Source organism: Phoxinus phoxinus, assembly GCF_949152265.1.
Source record: "Phoxinus phoxinus genome assembly, chromosome: 20".
NCBI classification, from domain to species: domain Eukaryota; kingdom Metazoa; phylum Chordata; class Actinopteri; order Cypriniformes; family Leuciscidae; genus Phoxinus; species Phoxinus phoxinus.
In genome coordinates, this window is record NC_136895.1 from 9356033 (window position 1) to 9376636 (window position 20604).

Below are 20604 nucleotides of genomic sequence, written 5' to 3' on the forward strand. Positions count from 1 at the left end.
TATTTTACCAACCAAACCAATTAAAACTTAAACTATTCCTGTACAAACTTTTGGCAATGACCGTTTAGGTTAAATTACTTGATTTACATGGACTGTAGACACAGCATGCAAATATGCAAAGATATACAATGTGCAAAGATCCATTTGGGCTATAATGAAAAACCTGAAGATGGGAGCAGTGCTTATCTTAACATCCTGACCTATAATAAAACTTCCAACATTCATGCAGGACAGCAGTTTTCTTATAGGTGCTGTCATTCCAGTGCAAGTCTCCTCAGGTATGGGTTTGCTTTCTTCAGTGTCTATTTTATTTTGAAATGTTGTAGCATTGATATATATATATATATATATATATATATATATATATATATATATATATATATAAGTTAAACATAATGATTTAGTTAAAATTAATACAATTATTTGGCAGTTGCTTGTTATTTTAGATAATGTTTAAAACTTTTTGAAATCTGTTTAAAACCTTTTAAAACTTCTGCACTGTTGCTTCTGGCCACGGTGTATAACTTATACAGTATAACATTGTATTTTAATAGTCCACATTCTACTAACTATAAGTAACGTTGCAACTACATGTCAACTAACTCTCATTACATTATTGGTAGATTGTTAGGTTGTGGTTAGTAGAATAAGCTGACATATAAAGTACTCAGAGGTGGGTAGTAACGATCGTACATTTACTTCGTTACATTTACTTGAGTTAATTAACAAATAAAATTAAAAAAAAAAAAATTTTAGGAGTAGATCTAAATGTGGTTACTTTTACTTTACCTCGAGTACATTTCTAATGAAAAAAACTGTACTTTTACTTAGTTATGGGCAACGTTCCTCTCGGTACTTTATTTTAATGCAATACATGTAGTTAAATGCGTAGTTTAGCCTATTCCATGTATTTTTTTTCTGGGGCATGACCTGAGCGATGCTTAATTCACAAATGAATCACTCTTTTGAGTCGATTCTGTAAGACTTCATCAAATAATTTGGGAGAACCATAGATATCCATATAAGGCTACATGTCTTAAGGCGGATTCTCGAACGGCATCACCGGTGGCCATCTTGCCACAGAGAAGCTTTCTGGCGAGCTCTGTGGTATTTGAAGTAAGGTGAGTGATCTGCACGAACACAAATCCTCTTATCTTGCTGAAATCTTGACGGATTTACAAACGGTTTGGTTTCTTACAAACATTATTAACGTGGCTATAATTCTGGATGCTTAAACATGTTGAAATATATAATATTATAATTATTCATAAGTATGAATGCAGTATCATAACTACATCTCTGACGTTTATAACAAACCAACCCGTTTGAAAATCAGTAGAAAATTGATAAAGTTATGGCTATTTAAAAAGTACATGCACCATTAAAACACAATGTTACTATGGGCAGAACTGTCTAAATCGTTTCACGAATCAGTTTGAATGATTTTGTTCGGTCCGCCATCCCGCGGTAATGTGTGTTTTGCCCTCGTTTTTTTCTGTGGTGAATTTGATTTTCTTCTTAATTTTTCTTGTAAATTTATAATCGAAATGTTTTTTTTTTTCAAACATTAATACTATTGTAACCCTTGAAGGACAAGACAAGGGAGTCTCCGTTTCTGAATTTATAATCGGAACGCAAGGAACACTAACACAAGCCGAACTCACTCGCTCGTATCTCTACCCTGCCTTTTCCGAATTCCCCACATTAACCTATTAACTGCTGGTGCAAAATAAAACATACATTTCACAACAATTATAGAGAGTCCGTGCGCTGCTACACTATTAAAAGTTATTAATTCAGGTTGGACACCACTGAAGGCCTAGGTGTGAAATGCACGGCCCGCCACATATTATATACACACACACACACATACATACATAGGCCTATCCAAAGTAACTAGTAACTAGCTACTTGAGTCGTTTTTTTCATTGGATACTTTTTACTCTTACTCAAGTAACTATTAAGATTATTACTTTTACTTTGAGTAAATATTTCTATAAGTACTTGTACTTTTACTTGAGTACAGTTTTTGGATACTCTACCCACCTCTGAAAGTACTTGAAAAGTTACTTATAAATAATTCCCAAGAGAGAAAATAAAGTGTTAGCAGATATTAAGCAGAAAGTCTACTAATACTCCAATTAGTGGTAGTTGACATGTAATTGCAAAGTTTATTATTTCTAACTCTTTAAAGCATAAAGAATACGCTCTTTGGAAGTTCATTGAAAAAAAGTTCCCTTTCAAGGGAACTCTCACTGCGTGGATGACGACACTTTGGAGAATTGACATATAACTATGATTGGACTATGCATAAATATTTTTTAGATAGTTGCAATTGTATTTCAACGAGTTATAATTTGACAAGTCAGAATCACTGATCAATATAAATGACTGGATTGCCGCCATATTGGTATTCCCTAGTATTCCCACACATTCTATTGAATTAATACAAAATCATCTGATTTTAATGAGAAAACATTACCTAACGAGTCAGTGTTTTTATCTGAAGTCTCCCTGTATATTCTTACAATGCAAACTTCCTAAACATTTTACATTTTTATTTGTTTAAAGTCAATAAATTCCCCTGCTTATTAAAATATATTTTCATCTTCATAACAGTAGCAAATATCAGATCAGCTGACAGACGAAACACCTCCTAATTTACATTGCAAATTATACGATTTATGAATGCAGATGTATGCTTTGTAAAGCATTTGACCTGACCTCTGGCTTTGTAACAGTTTCCAAGAACTCCAAGAGTCTGTGTGGATGTTGGTCAACAAAAAAACATACACTATTCAATATCGCGATTAGAACAAAGCATATAAGAATAAAAAAAACATACTACTAATCCTCAACTGGATCCATTGCTCCTCGAAGTAAAACCAGCACTTCTGAGGTAAGTTTCCAAGGATTATTCCTCGCAAGATGAAAGTACATTCATCTGATTAAACTTGGTGTGTTTTATCGAGCTGATGTGGCCGGTTTGAATGTTTGCATGTATTGCCTCAGATAATTTGCGTTTTGAATAGCGCGCGCTCTCCGTGGGCGTGGTCACATTAAAAGATAACTAGCTATAATGAGCTGAAATGAGAACTCGCTCTTTTTATATAGATTATATAAACAGAGAATATTTGTTTTAGTTTTGAATTAGATAATTTAAAAGTACACACTTAAATGATTATAAAGATATAGGAGGCAGAAAGCACACCCTGTTTATTTTCTTTATTTTACAAAAGCACAACGTTTTATTTCGATTGTAAGTGGACATGTAAAAAAGTAGACATTTAACAGCTTATTTTTTCATATTTCTTAAGTCTTTTAAATATTTTAAATCTATTTTGCTGCTATGTAAAAAAAAAAACAGCAAAACGCGTCGGCGCGTTTGCCGTCCCCAGAGGGTTAAGTAAGTAAAAGTTTGTATTAGATCTTTAATTCTCCTTCGTCTCCTTCTGCCTGCACTACACCGTGACAGAAGAACGGACCTAAAGATGAGCAAACTCCTCATCCCTGCAGACCCACTTTTCACTCTCTTTCAAGATGGCCACCCGATTGAGGACTATGTAGAAGAGTACCTTGAGCTCTCATATCAAAGACCCTGGAAGGAGGACACACTAAAAAACATTTGTTGGTGTGGTTTGGACAATTACATCTATCAGAAAGTTCCTGCGGCTGCTACCACATGTTCCCTGGCCCATTATATGGATTATGTGCTATGGTTGAGTGGTTTTTCCTCACTGTTGGTGAGGTTCAAGTAGGGCTGGGCGATAAAACGATAACGATAATTATCGCGATATAATTTTTCTCGATAAAACGATATCAAGAGTTCGATAAATGTTCGATAAGGTTTTTGCGCCAAAAGCGGAACGAATCTCATTTGAACCGCGCGCCACACGGACCGTTTATCCGCTCGGCTCAAAGTCCAAACGGCAGCGCAGCGCGAGTTCACTAGAGCAGATGCGTTTACTCTGATCGGCCTCGGTCACGAGATCCAGTGAGAAGCGCTTGAATTCAGCGAGGAACACAAATGTCCCAGTGATTTAAACCAGTTTAAAGGCAGATGAAACCGCACCGACGAACAGGAGAAGCACTGTGCCCAACGATACAGTCAGAAGCTTCTCCGTCGACACATTCCCATCATTTACCACGGATTTAACGTTACTGTAACGTTAGCCTAGTAATATTAACTCCACCATGAAATGTGGTATATATATATATTGAATTGTATAATATTATTAATGTAGACAATGTATCAAAGGACTAATGGAATATAATTACAGTTTTTAATAATGTATTTAGGCTACTGGTTTTCATAAATACCATAGAACCATAAAGTTAAATTTTATCTGTGGTTATCATGATCTAAATGCATGATGCTGGATGACCAATGGTTAATTTTAATAAAACTAAAGAATATTACATTTTACCAAATAAAAATAATGTTGTTACTTTTTTTAACAGATGTTACTGTTTTTGTTAATGAACATAAAATGTATAGTAAATCTGCATCCTAACTCAAGCTAATACTACTGAAATAAAGATATTTATTTTGTTAAGGAAAAATGACAAATGTTTGAATGTTCTACCTCGGATTTGTGAATGTTCACCTGTTTGGCAAGTGTTTGTCATGATATGTTCTGACAATAAAGAGTAGTTTAAAAACACAACGCTCTGGTTTCTACAGCTTTCACTTAGGAGTAAAAATCTGTCTTTGAACTTGAAATAAATAAAGATTTGACATTTATCGATAATTATCGATATCGACTGATATAAAAAAAAATATCGTGATATTTTTTTTTGGCCATATCGCCCAGCCCTAGGTTCAAGTTCAAGTTCAATACCTTTATTTGTCCCCCAGTGGGGCAATTAGTTTCACAGCATAGGAGCACACAAACTTACAAACACAAATACACATAATATGATAAATAAAAAAAAATAAAAAACATAATACACATTCTGATCAAGTTCAATAATGTGTAAGCTACCTTTCCCTCCTGGCATTTAGGAGAGAGACAGCAGACGGAACAAAGGAGTATTTAAATCTGTTTGTTTTAGCAAACGGGAGTCTGAGCAGTGAACCTGATGGTAGAAACTGAAACTGTTGATATAAGGGATGAGAACAGTCAGTCAAGATGGAGTTTGCTTTCCTAGACAGCTGTTTTTTGTAAAGATCCTGTAAAGTTTCTTGTGGAAGCCCAATAATTTTACTACTGAAACTAACGACCTTGTTCAGTAAGTTCCTCTCTTTTACCCTCAAGGATTGAAACCAACAAACAGAGGAGAACGTAATAATAGACTCAATAAAAGAACGATAAAACAAAGTCATCAAAGTAGAGTCAACCTGGAATTTAGATAGTTTTCTAAGACAAAAAAGACGCTGCTGGCTTTTCTTATAAATCGAGTCAGTATTTTTCTTAAATGTCAACTTGTTATCGAGAAAAGTGCCTAAGTATTTATAACACTCTACCGATTCGACTGTCTGACCATCAATCACTATGATGTCAGGGGAAGGCTGAACACGTCTAAAATCAATGCACATGTCCTTTGTCTTTAAAACGTTTAATGATAAAAAAGATTCCTGACACCATTTTAAAAAGTAATCGATCACGGGACCATGCGAGGTTTCAGTGCTATTCAACAGGCTCACTATAACTGTATCATCCGCAAACTTCAATATATGACGGTTTTCAAAAATGCTACGACAGTCATTTGTGTACAATATATACAACAAAGGAGAGAGAACGCACCCTTGTGGAGAGCCAGTAGATGTTACATATAGATCAGAAAATTGGCCATTTACTCTGACTCTTTGTGTTCTGCCTGTAAGAAAGTCCAAAATCCAGCCAACAATACTACCTTCCAGACCAAAGTTATCCCTTAGTCTCTGGATTAGTAGATGAGGCTGAATAGTGTTGAAGGCAGAAGAAAAATCAACAAACATCAATCTGACATGATTGTTTGGACTGTCAAGGTGCTTGCAGATGTAATTCAACAGAGTTATGGTGGCATCCTGAACCCCTCTCTTGGTCCTGTACGCGAACTGCAGGGGGTCCATCAGGTGTTCAGTAGTTTTCAACAGTTCAGCTTTGATCAGTTTTTCCAGTGACTTCATAACTAATGAGGTTAGGGCTATAGGCCTAAAGTCATTTAATGATTTGGGATGTTTAGATTTACCAACAGGGACTATAATAGACTGTTTCCACAGATTAGGCACCTTCTGGTGAGACAAGGATAAATTAAAAATATAAGTAAAAATCGGGCCTAGTTGTTCAGCACAGTTGGAGAGTAATCGACTACTGATATTATCTGGACCAGCACTTTTTCTTAGTTTACAGTGTTTAAAAGTTTTGACAACAGAATGTTCATCAAAAAGAGGAGAAACTTGTTTTGATTCCAGTGCTGTATTTCTCAGCGTCATTATTTCATTATTGAAAAAATGCACATCGAATCTGGAGTAAAATTTGTTTAGCTCTTGTGCCAGGACCAGATCAGAAGTGAACCCATCTAATGAGACCCTTTTCTTTACATTATCAGTCAAACCAACCATAGACCTGATACTGTCCCATGCTGAACCCATATTATTATTGCTAAGCTTGTCTTCTAGTTTTCTTTTATAAGATAATTTAGCTCTCCTAATTTCCCGTTTAATTTCCTTATGTACAGACATTAGCTCAGTAGGATCTCCCTGTTTAAAAGCCTGTTTCTTTTTATTTAGTAGCACTTTAAGGTGTCTGCTTGCCCACGGCTTACTATTTGGGTAGGTTCTGACAGTCTTTATAGGAACAACAATGTCCTCACAGTAAGTTATCCATGAACTGACCACATCAGTGAGTTCGTGAATGTCTCTAGAAGATTCGATAAACACCTCCCAGTCTGTGCTCTCCAGACAGCCCTGGAGGGTGAGGGTGGCCTCTTCTGACCACACTTTGATGTTTCTAGTTGTCACCTTCCCCCTCTGAAGACATGTCCGATAGGATGGAACCAAGTACACACAGTTATGATCGGCTGAGCCGAGAGGGGGGAATGAAATTGATTTATATGCATTTTTAATGGGCCCATAACACTTGTCCAAAATCCTGTCTTTCCTAGTGGGGCAGGAAACGTACTGATAAAAACTCCTGAGAGATTTGTCCAAGGAGCAGTGATTAAAATCTCCTAAAACCAGGTTAGGAGCATCAGGAGATAAAGACTGAAGTTTATGCACAGACTGAGAGATAAGTTCTGAGGCGTTTTTTTCATTCGCCTTTGGATGAACATAAACGACAGTAACGAAAATCTGTGGGAATTCACGTGGCAAATACATAGGGTGCATGGACAAAGAAAGCAGCTCCACGTCCTTGGTACAAAGTCTCTCTCTCACTATAACATTTTTACACCAGCGTTCATTTATGTATGCGCATACTCCACCTCCGCATGATTTCCCGGTAGTCGCGGACGTTCTGTCGGTGCGGAACGGGATCCCAAACCCGTCTATAACCAAATCACCGTCAGCGTCCCTTTCCCCGAGCCAGGTCTCTGAAAAGGCCAGGATACAGGCGTCTTTAAATGCGTGTTGATGGCGAACAAGAGCCTGGAGTTCGTCAGTTTTATTACGGAGAGAACGGGCGTTGGACAGGATAATTGAAGGCAGGGGAATGCGAGACGGATGTTGCCGTCTCATACGCTCCCGCACCCCGCTTCTTCTTCCTCGCCTCCTTGGCCTCCGTTCTAAAGTTCTGAAGTGATCGCCTTTCCCGAGACCGGCCAATTCCTCCAGATCAGGTATGATCAGGTCCACTGGTGGTCCGCTGATCACAGATTTTTCAAATGTTAGCAGATAGTCTTTGGAGTATTGAATCGGCCATAGTGAACCCAGGTGCCATACGGACGCCAAAAAAAGGAACAAAGTCGGATCCATGTCGCTGAGTTTTAACAAGCCGGAGTAAATATTTGATCAGTACAAAAATGAATAAATAAATAAATAAAACAAACTACTTAACAGACTTTAAAAACTCTGACAAACAAAACAGACATGCTTCCTACTACTGCCGGTCGCTGCGTACGCATGCGCCCAACCTCCAAGAAGAGAAGACACCACCACCACTCAACCACAGTCACCTCTTTCACTCATGAAACTCGTTCCATCGAGACCGCTCAACCTGAGTTTCTTCACATCAAGTCTACCGAGCCTTAGATGCTTCACGTCACGTCATGTCTGCCAAACCTGAGAATCTTCACGTCGTGTCTACTGAGCCTGAGCATCTTCACGTCATGCCTGACCAGCCTGTTCTTCACGTCATGCCTGACCAGCCTGATCTTCACGCCATGCCTGACCAGCCTGATCTTCACGTCATGCCCTCCGAGCCAGAGACTGTTCACGATATGCCCGCCGAGCCAGAGACTGTTCACATCAGTCCTGCCGAGCCTGCGCTTCACGTCAGTCCCGCCGAACCCAAATCTTCTGTCCCCGAGCCTGTCTCCGAATTTCCACCCAGCCTCCCTCTCCCACCTCCTCCCATCTACCATCTACCACCTCCTCCCATCTACCACCTCTCAACCCTTCTTCCACCACTGCCTGTCAGCCCCTCAGCTCCTCCTACCACCTTCAGGGAGGTGGAGTCGCCGTTAGTCTTCCGGCCTACAGCTTCAGCCTGGTCGGTGGATCCCCGTTCTCCACCTCAAACCTCCGCAACCTGGACTCCGCCTCAGCCCGACGGTCCAATAACGTCCCCTTGGTTCCTACCTCCCTCAGCTCCACCGTGGCCCATCAGGTCACCAGTTCCGGCAGGCTCCCTCGTTCCCCTGATTCACCTTGGTCGAAAATTTAAATACAATTTGTATGATTTTAGGTCAATGTTTTGGCTGTAAGTCAATGATTCCCTCTGTCGGTAGGGAATGGTAATCAAACACATCCGGTGTTCCTGCTGGCCGTTCAGCATGCTATGAGCAATCCAGTCATTAATATAGATCAGTGGTCAGAATGATAGTTAGAGATATCTGCAATTATATTTGCTATAATAAGAAATTTGATTTGAGATATTTCTAAATACATTTTGACTAGTCAAAACTCCATTAAAGATATCTGTAATGATGTCATTGATTTCTTCAATTGACACATCATATACGCAAAGATAATTAAAGATCTCGAATTTAGTTTCGACTAGTTACAATTATATTTTAAGATATCTTAATTTACTTAGCCCCTCACCAGAGCCCCACCCTGTCTTGTTGATAATGCTTCGTGCTAGTTCTACAACTGTAGAGTAGTCTACTTTTGTTATCACAGAGAAAAAAAAGCTACTGGATGAATTACTTCAGATATTATTAAATAATATCTGGATGCATTCATAATGGTAAAAGGTCTGCAGCATGCCATAGCGTTGTGATTTTAACTGAATCAGGTTGCAAAAAGGACCAGCTGGAGTTTAATGTTCAAGACAGAGAACCGCAAACTGCTCATCTGAATTTTTGTATTATATACTTTGAAAAGACATGTGTGAAGAATGGCCCTGAACCGTGGTTCAATGTCAACATTGTGACAACGCTGTAACAACCTTTACCACACAACGTAGTTATAGCAACCTTTTGGCCATGTTGTTAAAACGTTGTTAGAAGGTTGGTTACGTTGTGCCAACGTTCTGTGTTTGCTGGGATGTGGCAAGGGGGGTGTGGTTCAACGAGGTCTGTGACGGGAGAGAGAGAAAGCAGACGAGTGGTGTAAGTAGGTCAAGTGCAAATGACAAATGTCTCGTTTCAGTAATTGCCTAAATAAAAGCCACCTGGGAAACGTGAAGCGGCAGAGTGGGACTGCCTGAGACTCGTGGGTGAAAGACAGCGGAATTAGTTGAATTCTTTTTATGCTGTTGGAAAGAGTGATTTTGTGGTTTGAGAAGCACCTGCAGAGCGGATATATGTTATTTTGTGGATCTACTGTTATTATCAATAAACATAACGAGTCTCAGACAAGTCAACCCCATCTTCTTCCTTCACATATTGAACTGAACTTACATGTACATTTTCAAAACTCTTAGTACCAAATTCCAAACTGATTACACTTGGTACTTGTCACTGCCCTGAGGCACGAAAATCAGCCTTTTAAATATCTTCTTTTTATTTTTTGTAACTGCGCACCTGTTTATTTTTCCTTTGATTTGTCGTATCATTAGTTTCTTTGCTAGATTTTCTTATGTCTCCTCATGCTAGTTAACGTTAGTCACTCCCTGTATATATATTTTTTCTTCTCACAAATGTATGACTTTTGGAAGTGCAATTTGATTACCATATGCAGTTTTAATAAAGTTGAATTATAACCTTCTACGTAATTTTTACTCTTCAAAGAGTATACCTACAGGTGTTGATTATAATGAATGTAGGCCTACTGTTAGGCTCGTAAATAATAAGGATACACAATATTTTAAAAGTATACAATTATCTAACATATGACTAATTAAAAATTAACCATAAAACATAACATGCTAAATGGGGGATATCTGTATAGCATATTAAAAAATGTAATTGTCAGAACGCCGATCGTCTCTCAGTTGCTGAACGTCACGCAACAACGTTGCTACAGCCCTGGTGCGTCTTACAATTATATGTTGTTACAATGTTGCGAGCACGTAGACAGCGACGTTGCCATTAGTAGAAATGCAACGTGCCACAGACGTTGCCACAACGTAAATGTGTTTGCTGGGATACCCCCATTGACTCAGGACGAGGAGCCTTTTTTGGTCTTGTTTGGTCACCAGAGAGACGGAAGAATAATGATGCTCCAAAAGAGCCGGTCGCCCATTGACGCCATGTCTGGTGGCAAAACAGCCACCGTAACATACCCGCTGGAATGAGACGCTGATTACCTGCGTGCATCGAGGGCGGAGTCAACACACGCAGAGAGGACGCCACCAACCAGCAGCACTTCACTACAGTAGCATGCGGCCGGAGAATTCGGTCCATGAGGCGCTGAAACGTGGCCGGAGCCCCGAACAACCCGAAAGAAAGTGTTACGAATTGGTGTAATCCAAACAACGTTGTGAAGGCTGTCTTTTCTTTGCATAGAGGCGATAAGGGTATCTGCCAATAACCTTTAGTTAAATCCAGTGTTGAATAAAAACGAGCGGTGCCTAGCCGATCAAGCAGTTCATCAACCCGCGGCATTGGATACGCGTCAAAACCACTTTTTTCTTGTGTTCAGGTAATCTATACGGCTGGCTGCGCACCACCATGCCTGGCTCGGTCTCAATATGGTACCAATTACCGTCGCCAGCATCACTGATTCCGACTCACACCATTTTTTAAGGAGGTTAAGGTAGTAAATTTGATGTGACCCGTTTTCTATCTGTTCGAATTACCTCATAATTGAGATCCCCGACTCGCTGTGTGACCTCAATGGGCCCTTGCCACTTCGCAAGTAATTTGAACTCGATGTAGGGAGAAATACAAGGACTTTATCTCCCGGTGAAAATTCTCTCAGTCTGGTTCCCCTGTTGTATAACCAGGACTGTCTGTCCTCGGCCTGTAACAAATTCTCGTTGGAGAGCTGCCCCAAAGTTTTGTTCTTAGGTCCAGGACATATTGAATTTCATTTCAACTTTCCGAAGGTTCCTCCTCCCAAGTTTCCTTCAGGACATCTAGCACCCCGCGGGGCTGACGTCCATAAAATAGCTCGAAGGGGAAAAATCCCGTGGAGGCATGTGGAACCTCGCGTACCGCAGACAAGAGGGGTTCCAGCAACTTATCCCAATTTTTGCCGTCTTCGTGAACGAACTTACGAATCATGGTCTTTAACGTGCGATTGAATCTTTCGACCAAGCTGTTGGTCATTTCCCGGCTCAGGATGCATTTCCCGATGGCTTTTTGTTACTAATAACTGGATTGTATCTTGTTTAGTCTGAGCGTCTTGTGTCACGCGATACAACCGATCTTTTAAAATAGCTAAATATGGATAAGAGAGTGGACGAGCAGGTTGGAGGGGTTGACCGTCAATAGAATGGACCTGTTCAAATGCATGTTTTAATGACTCATCCTGCGACTGCTCCAGGGGAAAGTCATCACGCTCCAAGAGGATCAGCCTCTCTATGGCGTTCGGTTCCCCTGAATCAGATGGCAGTGGTCCTGGCTCTGCCTCTCCAAGCTGCACTGCCACGCCCCTTTCCTGCTTTTTATCTCCACAAGAGACATCCACACATAAATACCTCATTAATTCACTAAAAGAAGGCCAATTTGTATCCAAAATTAGCGGATGTCGGAGGTGCTCAACTCATGAAAAACAGTTAAACTCATTCCGCTGTCTTTCGCCCGCGAGTCTCAGGCAGTCCCTCTCTGCCGCTTCACGTTTCCTAGTTGGCTTTTATCCGGTCTCCTCACGCTAATTACTGAATCGAGACACAGGTGTTTGTTATTTGCACTTGACCTACTTGCACCACTCGTCTCCTTTCTCTCTCTCCTGTCACAGACCTCGTTGAACCACACCCTCCTTGCCACAGTACACTTTTCTTGTGAAAATAGTACCAAAGTGAATACATTTTTTTTATTCTAAGCTATGGGTCTTTGGATAGACACCACTTGGTTATTTGTTTCCTGCTTGCATTTTGAGGATGAGGCCTTCAGCTTACGAGAAGGTCCTGGCCTGGGATTTGACCATGTGTTGTATCTTACATTTGTATTTATAAAAGAAAATGCAGCAGTAACAAGCGTTCAGTAGCTCAACACTCCATCTTTTTATTCTACTCCTTTCCCTCAACACTCCAGGATAGTAGCGACCCCTAGTGGGCAGAGCATATTAACCCAGCATAAAATTTTAAGCCAACACAACATTATGGTTCTGGAAAGGCTGTCCCTGGCTCCATTCAAAATATCCACGCTCAAAATTGCATTCCTTTTGGCAATTACCCTCCCTAAAGAGAGTAAGAGATTTGCAGGCCCTGTCAGTTGCCTCCTCCTGCTTGGAGTTTGCCCCAGTTGCAGTAAAATCCTTCTTACACCTGAGACTGAGGTATGTGCCTAAAGTACCAACTAATGTAGCTATAGTTTTTCAGGCTTTCCCTGTTTTTACATGTGTCGGCAGACCAAGAGAGGCTTCACTTACTTTGCCCTGTGAAGGCTCTTAAGATGTATGTCCTCAGATCTTCCCAGTGGAAGGAAGTCTGACCAGTTGCTGGAATGCTTCGGGTCACCCAAGAAGGGGTCCCCAGCTTCCAAACGTACAATCAGTAGGTGGATTGTCAAGGCAATCTCTACAGCTTATGTGGTTTTGACAACAAATTTGTCACCATTGTCTTGTCCCCACGTCGAAACAGTGCTACATGGTGGAATGCAAAAAACAAGTCTGCAGATGATTTCAAGAGAAAACAGTTAGACTGAAAAATATTACTTGTGTCTTGTATCCTGTCAAGGAAAAACATATTATTTTGTCTTACCAAATACTCATGTGTCTCTCTTATAGGTCTGTGAGGATGTTCTATACGTGTACTCTAGTGCTGTTGACTCTGGTTCCAGTGGTCACAGGTGACAATTCTGGAGTTAAAGTCAAACTAACCCAGAGGGGACTTGATATAGGTAAGTGTGAGCAAAATATAACTGTGCCCTGTGATATTTCAAATAAATCTGAAAGTATGATTTTGGTAGAGGTTATGTCACTGTCCGTAACGGTTCTTATAATGGCATTGCAACAATGTAACGTCGCATCCTTTTATCGTGCTCTCATAGTGATATGCTGTGAGTTAGCAGTGGTACTGCTGTGATCAAAATGCAGTTTTATTAACTCTTTCCCTATGGTTGACGGAATGTACCATACTTTATGACACTTGTTGATTGAATTTCCGGGTAATCTATGTTTTCACTGTTTTACAGTAAGGGGGCACTATTACGCATTTTCTGAAATAGTAGCCTACCTAATCCAATCAAAGAAGAATGGGCTTTATGCACAGCTGCACTACTTCCTGAACTTCAGGCAGCTCTTTTGTTTCCTGTCTGCCATTATTGAACAAACTGATTAATACAGGTGTGCTTGACCAATAACAATAATCAGACACACCTGGATTAATCAGTTTGTCCAATAATGGCAGACAGGAAACAAAGGAGCTGCCTGAAGTTCAGGAAGTAGTGCAGCTGTGCATAAAGCTAATTAGAAACAAGCGATAGAAGCATTGTTTACGCACATGTAAGCTAATGTGATCTTTAAACATAAAACAGCATAAAAATCAAAACTGCCTAAAGTTACTAAATGAAATGTCAAACCCACAAAGTAGTAAGACACAGCACAAGCGTTGGGTGTGTTGATGGACTTGATCTACTCAATCTATGTTTTGATCATCTTTCGAATCCGGTCCGGGTAGTCTTTGACAAAAACGTTTTTTTTATTTATTTTTTATGAAAGCATTCCACATCCAAGTGTTGATAAAGTGCTGATGTCCTTCGATTTTCTTTCTTTTGATATAGTGATGTGAATAAGTATGGACACCCATGCTAAAGTTGCCTAAAAAGAGAAAAAAAAAAATCTTTTGGAAATTGATCTTAATGCCTTAATTTAAAATATGAGGAAAAATCCAACCTTTAAGGACACCAATTTTCTTTGTGAATGAATAATGTATCGTAAATAAATAAATGTGACCCGCCACGGAAAGTAAGGACACAAGTCGGCAGCACAACTTTTGAGCAAAATGAGAAAGAAGCGTTTTTTTTCAAAACTGGTGATTTTCGCTTTTTTGCAGAATCTGTTAGTTGAGATCACGAAGAAGCCTCTCCATGTTTTAGATATCAATATTGGTATATTTAAAATCGTACATTTTTAGGTTGAAATCGGCTTGTTTTGTGAGATTCTAGCTCGCAGTAGGGGCGTGTCATTGTCTGTGTGTATTTCCATACTGGATAAGCCGGCTTTTGTTTCTTTTGTTATTGCCCCCGCCCTCCAAGGGAACAGCGTGGTAGGACTGGGCGATATAATATCGATATAAAAAATATATTGATATATTTTTTAAATGGGATATGGAATTAGACCATATCGCATCGATATAGTTCAAAGTTGCGCTGTGATCCTTGATGCAAGCAAGCTGCTGCGTGCTTTTGAAGCAGTCTGCGTCTCAACAGCCCAGTGTACAACGCGACAAATACTCACATTAAATGTTTACGCAGAGGAACAGGACACTGCAGTTCTCAAAAGTTCATTATTTGCATGTGCTTTAAAGCCTTGCCGGTTAAACATGTCATTCGCTGCTGAAGCGCTGTTCTAATGCGCTTTTCTGAGCACAAACACCCGATGCGCGCATGCACTACTGTCTAACAGCGCCTGGATACTGGACTAAGTTATCTTTCGAGTCTTTTTGAGCTAATACTGTCAAATACACTCAAGGTTTACATAAAGAAAGTTGGTTATGTCTAAATTGAGAGAAATCTGCGTGTCATATTATGCGTACATATTAGACGCGTTGCTTTCAGGTCTTAAATAGACAGTAGACCTTATAGTAAACATGCAGCCGCTTGTCCTTAAAGGGATTGTTCACCCAAAAATAAACATTTCGTCATTCTTTACTCACTCTAATGTTGTTCCAAACCTGTATTTATTTATTTCTTGTGCTGAACACAAAAGAAGATATTTGGAAGAATGTGGGTAACCAGACAGTTGTTGGTCCCCATTGACTTCCATAGGAAATAAATATAGAAGTCACTGGGGAACATCAACTGTTTGGTTACCCACATTCTTCCAAATAACTTCAACAGAATAAAGAAACATATTCAGGTTTAAAACAACTTGAGAGAGTAAATGATGACAACTAAACATTTGGGGAGAATTATCCATTTAATGTTAATAAAACAACATGTGCTTTACAGCTTTACAGGGGGTATGGCTTATCTAAATGAGATGTAAATGAGCCCTATTGAGACTACACTTTCAGAATCTGTGAATAACTCAAAATGCTCCAGAACCGACTTGTGTCCCTACTTTCCGTGACCGGTCACAAATGTTCTTCCTTAAAATACAGGGTGCATAAGTCAGGACACCCCTATGTTAAATTCCCATAGAGGCATATTTTTATTTTTATAGGCAGTTATGTCATGGATGCAGGATACTATGCATCCTGATAAAGTTCCCTTGGCCACTAGAATTAAAATAGCCCCACATCATCACACACCCTTCACCATACCTAGATATTGGCATGGGGTACTTTCCCAACGATCATCTCTCAATGCAAATCAAACCAGCAAATAGGCAAACTGAAATAAAACCATGCCAATCAAGGTATGATGAAGGGTATGTGATGATGTGCAGCTATAATTCCAAAGACCAAGGGAACTTTATCAGGTTGCAGAGTATCCTGACTATGCATCCTGTGTATAAAGTGTAGAGCGTGGTGTCGAGCGTGGAGTCAGGCGTTTTTTAATAAAAAAAATTATATTAATATAAGGTGCATAAGTTCAAGTTAGAGGCCAACAATAAATCAGTTCCAAAAATAAATACAAAACCGGTGCTAATAAAAAAAGTGAATAAAAAGTTAACAAATAGACTGAAAGCAATATTTTGTGATAATGACATGAGTGATTATAGACAATTTTAAAAGGCTGATTTTTGACCGGGCACATCAAAGGTTAGGATCATTATGATCTTTCTTTGGCTTTGGAATATGTATAATTTCTGCTTCCTGCCAAGAGAGTGGAATTTTCCCAATATCCAGTTACAGGTAAACATTTGAAGAACAATTATTAAAATAGTGTGAGGTAGATTCTTTAAAAAGCTTATTGCGGACTTTTTCTGGCTCGTCTTTTATGGATAAAGGCTGATTACTGTATATGGTTCCATATTTTAAAAAAGTTAACCATTTCCTTTGTTTTTCAGAAAGGTTTGAAAGGCAGGAAGGCGGCTGATTTTTTCTTATACATTTTTCTTTGCTCCCTTTTTGCTTTATTAATTGTTCTTCTTGCTTGTGATCTACATAAAAGAAAAAAAGAAAAGATGTATTGTAATCGGATTTCTGGAGAACAACGGTGATTCCTCGCATTAAATACTGACAAAAAGGCAGAGGGGAAGAATCTCGAACACCTTAAAAAGGGGAACACAATGGTTAAACACCCGCAGGAATGAACCAATGTTCTCAACCCAATCAGGAAAAACTTACCCGACGATAGAATCAGGTTCGGTTTCGTTTTAATCCTGCAGCGCTACATGAACTGGTGTCCATATGCCTGAAACAAGCTAAAACCATACCCATATTCCAGATTAATGCCTAAACACACAGTACCCGTAATTTCCTATGATAAAGACTTACCCGACGATAAAATAAGTCAAGCACTCTGAACCGTAACACTTCTAGATCGCTTGGTCTCGTTTTGATCCTGCAGCATTGCATAAACTGATTTACATATGCCTGAAAAAAGCTAAAATCATACCCAGTCGTCAGATTATTGCCTAAACACAGTTCCTACAACTTACTACAGTAACAGCTTACCGAAAGAAATCGTCATTTCAGGAGCACGAAAAAGCTGGCGTACAGCCGCAGTCAAATCACCCGCACGTTGGAAACAAAAGGGAACCCCCGGCCCCGGGTCAAAACACTACATGGACATGGAGATCGATCACATGGCTACACATTTTCATTGAATAAGAATATAGATCCCTGATGGGTTTGCATCTTTCATGTCATAAAAATAAAGGAACAGATCCAAAACCCTCATCTTTAAGTATAAGCAGTACAAAAGTTTGTTTGTTTTGACAGTTGCAGGTAAGGCTACTGAGATGTTCAAACCGCTTATCGAACAAATGGATATTCCAGACCTAACCTTTAGGATTCTCAAAAAGTATACAGTCACAGGGTGAGTCCAGTGTTCCCACAATATCCTCCTGCTAAATAAAATTGATATTTTATATTACTTCATATAATTGTTTTATGGATGTATATTTTATAATAAATTGTGTATATTTTCTTGACAGAATGAAGATGCATATAGATACACTTCATTCGGAGCAGAAGTTTGTTCCAAACACTGGAGTCCGTATAAAAATGAAGAGTGCCAACATTCATGTGACTGGAAACACATTATCGGGGTTAGTATAATGCTCATATCACACATTTTCATCAAAGAAATCATTAGAAAAAAGAATAGTAGTAACAAACTGGTAAAATTCCTCACACAATTCTATTTTTAATAAAAACACAATAAACAGACAACAACAACAACAAAAATTTGTTTGCTTAATTTAACACATGAAAAAAAAAATAAACTGGTTAATGTGGAAGGTGCAAACGATTTTGAATGTCTTCCTCATGTTATTTTTAGGGTATCCGCACTTCCAATTTAATACTTTTTAATACCCTTTTTTTTTAAATAACTGCCTTGTCATTTTGGTTACGTCCATGATACATCAACTATACAAAATACTATTAAACCTACCTGGGTTATTGTGAATGTCTCAAGTATCTGGAGCCAACACAGTGCCTGCTCAGAGCAGCCTCAACAAGTCTGAAAGACACATATATAGAGGATAATACAGAGTGAGTTAAATGAAGATTCTGAAGAGGAAATAATGCCCTGAACTCTATTCCACAGAAAAAGCAGTAGTCCGTCGAACATGGATTTGGAGACACTGGCCATCAGTGCCACTGTTGCAGTCAAAGTTGATGCTGGCCACCTAAAACTCAAAATAAAAAAATGTAAAACAAAAATGGGACCTTTCCATTTCGACACCGGGTAATTTTGTTCAGCTCACCACATCACAAATAGCAGCTGGCTAATAACTGGCTGAATCAGGATTAGTATGTTCAATAATAAAGTCTATGTTTATCCATTGAGTTGCATGTTCTGCAAATATCACATAACCTATTTATTCTGGATTATGTTCCCAGAGTGTATGTCAAAGAATTTTCAACAAATTAGTGTACAGTTCATGATAACTAAACACTTTAAAATATTGAATTTACAGATCGACGTCATTGGATGTAGGTGCCAAGATTTTTTCATTTTTGAGCCCCTTTGCTAGCAGTACGGTAAGACAATCACTGAACCTTCACCGTTCACAACAGAAACCAAGAGTCTCATTCCATGTCAGTATTAACTATCTGCTGTTTCAGATCTGCTCCAAGATGAAAACCCAACTTGCTGATCTGAACCCCCGGCTGGCAACATTACATGGTACTATGAATAAACACTATTAACCACTGACTGCGATGATTACAAAAATAATTTCGTGACAGCATTCATGACATTGATGATGATGATGTTTATTTCAAACCTGCACTCTAATTTTCTCACAAATCAACATCACAGGCAACATAACAAACAAATAAGTGCATGGTTTGAAAAGGAGGTGGACGAAGCAAACGCTTATATGATTCCAAACCCCCTCACATTCAACACAAAATACAATACAAACAAAATACAAAAAATATACAAACAAAATAATTCAAGAACAACAAATTCTTGCACAATACATACAGTAGAACAATTGTCAAAATGGTATAAGACAGACAAGACAAACCAACGCACACACAACACACACACTTACAAAAGACACTGGCCCAAACACTCTCTGCCCCTACACCCTCTCACCACTGGCTTCATGCTGAGGCAGGATTCTCTGTCCTGTACATATTTCAAAAAAAAAATAATAATAATTAAACCGATATTTGAAATGAATTATATTTGGACAGGTTTTTAATTTATCCACCAAATCATAATTCAAAATCATCCATTCAAAATAATTGTTCTTTCTGTTGTGACTGTTTCATTTTAGACAGTATACGTGAATTTATTGGGATTGAATTCTCCATGGAGCCTCCTGTCATCTCTGGTGACAGCATTGAGCTAAGTTTGATAAGCCTTGAACGACGGAAGAAACGACGACTCATTGAAGAAACAAAGGACTCTCCGGGGAATTAACATTTAAACACTCTCTTACACAAATACCAACGGCATCCGAGGCGAACCACACCGAGCAGTTCACAGCTCACCCTTACAGTCTCCTCATCTCCCTTCTCTCCTCATACTGGGATACCCTGAAATCCACCCCAAAATCGATATGGTTTCATGTGAACAATTATCATACAACACTACACATGTTTGGTATTTTAAAATATCTCAGTGCGACTGGTACAACGGTCTCATCCCCACAGAAGCAAAGCAGTTGTTGCATTGCATCCCCATTGTTAGCACGTTTATTTGAAAGAGGTTTCTGTCTCGGGCTGATTATTTAAAGAGATGTTGCAAGAGGCTCAGTGTGATTTTGTAGTCGGATCAGTCCGTAATTGGACGCTCAGCATTATGTATTTTATCTAATGTCAGGAATGCATCCTTTACTCTTTATCTCTGAGCGTTTGATGTTATTGTATTGATTATCTTTGAGCTGATTATGTAATTGGCATGATACATTTACCTGACTAATAATAAATTGTTACATTTGGATTTATTCTGACTTACTCTGAAATTATTAACTTTAGTAGTTTATGTTGTATGTATTGTTACCGCAAAGCTGCGTCCAGGGTTACATACTAGCAGTGTTGGGCATGTTACTTTACAAAAGTAATTAGTTATAGTTACTAGTTACTTCTCACAAATAACTGAGTTGTTAACAAGTAACTCAGTAATAATGACATAATTATAACTAATTATCTGGGAAAGTAACTATTGTGTTACTTTTTT

General features: G+C 38.9%; 1 protein-coding gene across 1 annotated transcript; it reads left to right on the forward strand.

Moving 5' to 3' along the window:
- The first annotated feature begins 1040 nt into the window (after positions 1-1040).
- Positions 1041-20370, forward strand: LOC306988918 (bactericidal permeability-increasing protein-like). Its single transcript, XM_079594129.1, has 8 exons — positions 1041-1121; positions 13421-13533; positions 17685-17781; positions 17900-18013; positions 18517-18657; positions 18890-18953; positions 19038-19098; positions 19700-20370. The coding sequence occupies exons 2-8, from the start codon at positions 13431-13433 to the stop codon at positions 19843-19845; spliced, it is 726 nt and encodes a 241-aa protein (XP_079450255.1). The 5' UTR covers positions 1041-1121; positions 13421-13430; the 3' UTR covers positions 19846-20370.
- Positions 20371-20604: the final 234 nt, after the last annotated feature.